Source organism: Pseudomyrmex gracilis, unplaced genomic scaffold, assembly GCF_002006095.1.
Source record: "Pseudomyrmex gracilis isolate BER0280 unplaced genomic scaffold, ASM200609v1 scaffold_372, whole genome shotgun sequence".
NCBI lineage: Eukaryota > Metazoa > Arthropoda > Insecta > Hymenoptera > Formicidae > Pseudomyrmex > Pseudomyrmex gracilis.
In genome coordinates, this window is record NW_018020956.1 from 44,699 (window position 1) to 47,379 (window position 2,681).

General features: G+C 31.6%; 1 protein-coding gene across 1 annotated transcript; it reads right to left on the reverse strand.

Annotated features, from left to right (window-relative positions):
• Positions 1–310: 310 nt before the first annotated feature.
• On the reverse strand, positions 311–2,327 carry LOC109860361 (putative zinc finger protein 66). Its single transcript, XM_020439382.1, has 7 exons — positions 2,263–2,327; positions 1,416–1,522; positions 1,161–1,334; positions 906–1,079; positions 651–824; positions 396–569; positions 311–316 (listed from the first exon to the last, which is right to left on the reverse strand). Exons 2-7 carry the CDS (start codon positions 1,467–1,469, stop codon positions 311–313), a joined length of 756 nt encoding a protein of 251 aa, XP_020294971.1. The 5' UTR covers positions 1,470–1,522; positions 2,263–2,327.
• Between the last annotated feature and the right edge of the window lie 354 nt (positions 2,328–2,681).

The window sequence follows — 2,681 nt, forward strand, 5'->3', positions numbered from 1 at the left end:
AATAATGTAAATAGAATAATAAATTACTAAATCATCAACACTACATCAACCGTGTTTATATGCTCTCATTGGTTGATATTCTCTACTTATTTTTGAAATTTGGAGCATCACATACTTTATTCAGATTTATTACTGAAAACCTTACTAGAACTTGTATACCTTTCTTTTTCTTTGCTGATTGTTTTCTTCATGATACATCTTGTTTCTCAAAAATTATTTTTTTTTTTAAACTTTTTTCGCATATATTACATGTGTAGTGAACACAAATTCTACGTTTATCTGCCTTTATTTGTGACTTGAAAAAATTACCTCACACCTTAAAAAGTATAATACATATTATCTTCACTTTAAGAAATCAGTGCAGTATATTTTATTACTACATTCGAAAAACGTACTTGGCACTGATAAGGTTTCTCAGAATCAGAATGGCAAACTATATAATGGTATCTTAGATTTGCCTTAGTTTCAAACCTTGTTTCGCATTTGTCACATTTGTACGGAAGTAACGATAAATGAAGTGCTTCATGGTTATTTAACTTTTGTTTTGAACTCAAATGTTTCCCACAGAACTTAAAAAGAATAATACACATTATTGTCATTTTGAGAAATCAATGCGCAATATATTTGACGAATACAATCGGAAAACGTACTCGGCACTTATAAGGTTTCTCACAATCAGCATGATGAACTTTATAATGGGTTATTAAACTTTGCTTAGTTTTATATGTGTAATCGCATTTGTTGCATTTATGCGGACGCAACGATGAATGAACTGTTTCATGGTTAGTTACTTCTTGTTTTGTGTAAAACCGTTTATCACAGAACTTAAAAAAAATAATACACATTATTGTCACTTTGAAAAATCACTGCGCAATATATTTGACGAATACAATCGGAAAACGCACTCGGCATTGATAAGGTTTCTCAGAATTCGAATGCTGAACTTTATAATGGTATATTAGAGTTGGCTTAGTTTTAAACATTTTTTTGCATTTGTCACATTTGTACGGGAACACCGATGAATGAAGTGCTTCATGGTTATTTAAAATTTGTTTTGTTTTCAAATATTTATCACAGAACTAAAAAAAAATAATACACATTATTGTCACTTTGAGAAATCACTGCGCAATATATTTGACGAATACAATCGGAAAACGTACTCGGCATTGATGAGGTGTCTCAGAATTCGAATGCTGAACTTTATAATGGTATCTTAGATTTGCCTTAGTTTTAAACATTTTTTCGCATTTGTCACATTTGAACGTAAGCAACGATGAATGAATTGCTTCATGCTCAGTTAAGGTTTGTTTTGACTTTAACTGTTTACCACAGAACTTAAAAAGAATAATACACATTATTGTCATTTTGAGAAATCAATGCGCAATATATTTGACGAATACAATCGAAAAACGTACTTGACACCTATAAGGTTTTTCACAAGAAGGATGAATGGTAACTTGTTGCTCCATATTTCACTTACGTTGAAAAGTTGTTTTGCACGTGGCACAATCGTATGAACGCACTGACGAAAATGGACAGTTTTATAAATATTCAAATCGCATTATTATACAATAGGTATGTGATAAATTTAGTGCAAGATAAGCAGACTGAAAGAAAAAAAAAGAAGATTGAGGATAGACAGAAAGAAAGTGAGAACCAGAGCGAGGAAGAGATTACGTGAGAGAGAACATTAAGTATACTTTAGTGTATATACACAGTTTTTGATAATTACCTTAAAGTCTTTCGGAAGCAGGTAGGAGTAAAACTGAGTCGAAAAGTGATGCTGTACCATTTTTTTCTATTACATATATATATATATATACTATATATATATATATAGCCAATCAACGCCGATCTTTAGCCGGACGGATTTCAGTGAGCCGCGCGTCTGGTGTGCGTGATTGCTTCGCGCGTCTCACTGACATGCGCCCAGCGAAAAGTCGGCGTTGATTGGTTTTAGTTATTCAATAATTACTCTTTTAATATTTATATATATATATATATATGTATATATGTAATAGAAAAAAATGGTTCAGCATCACTTTTTGACTCAGTGTTACTCCTTTTACCTGTCTACGAGAGATTGTAAAATAATTGTCGACCACTTTGTATATTATCCTTACTATGCGCACGAAACGTTTTCTGCTAGTTACGGTAATATCATCAATAGACTGTTCTAAATTCTTTTGTTTCTCGTAATCTGAGCAAATCTTTATCACTATGCGTAAACATTTTTAACTGAAAAGTTATATATATACATACGTGTGGCGTTTGCCAAACAGTGAGCAAGTAATTTTTTACGGAGAAGATTTCTACAAAGAACACGATGTGTACACGTAAGAGCACAAGAGAAAACTAAACGTTTAGTTCGTTGATATGTTATCGCAATCGAAAACCTAAGACGTAAACACTATCTTGTCCTATAGATATAAATATAAATAGGTAGAAATGTTATTGTATCGTGACTTGGTATGTGTGTGCGTGTGTGTAGGTGAGACAGACAATATATTACATGTAAGTAACAATATGGTAAAATAACTGTGACGATTATTTGAAAACAACAAAATATAATAACACCTCAACTTGGTTTTTAATTCTACTTTTTCAATGCTCATTCATAAAAATTTACATTCGGTCGGTCGTAAGTCGAATTTCATTTTCAATTATTGAAATCATTGTAC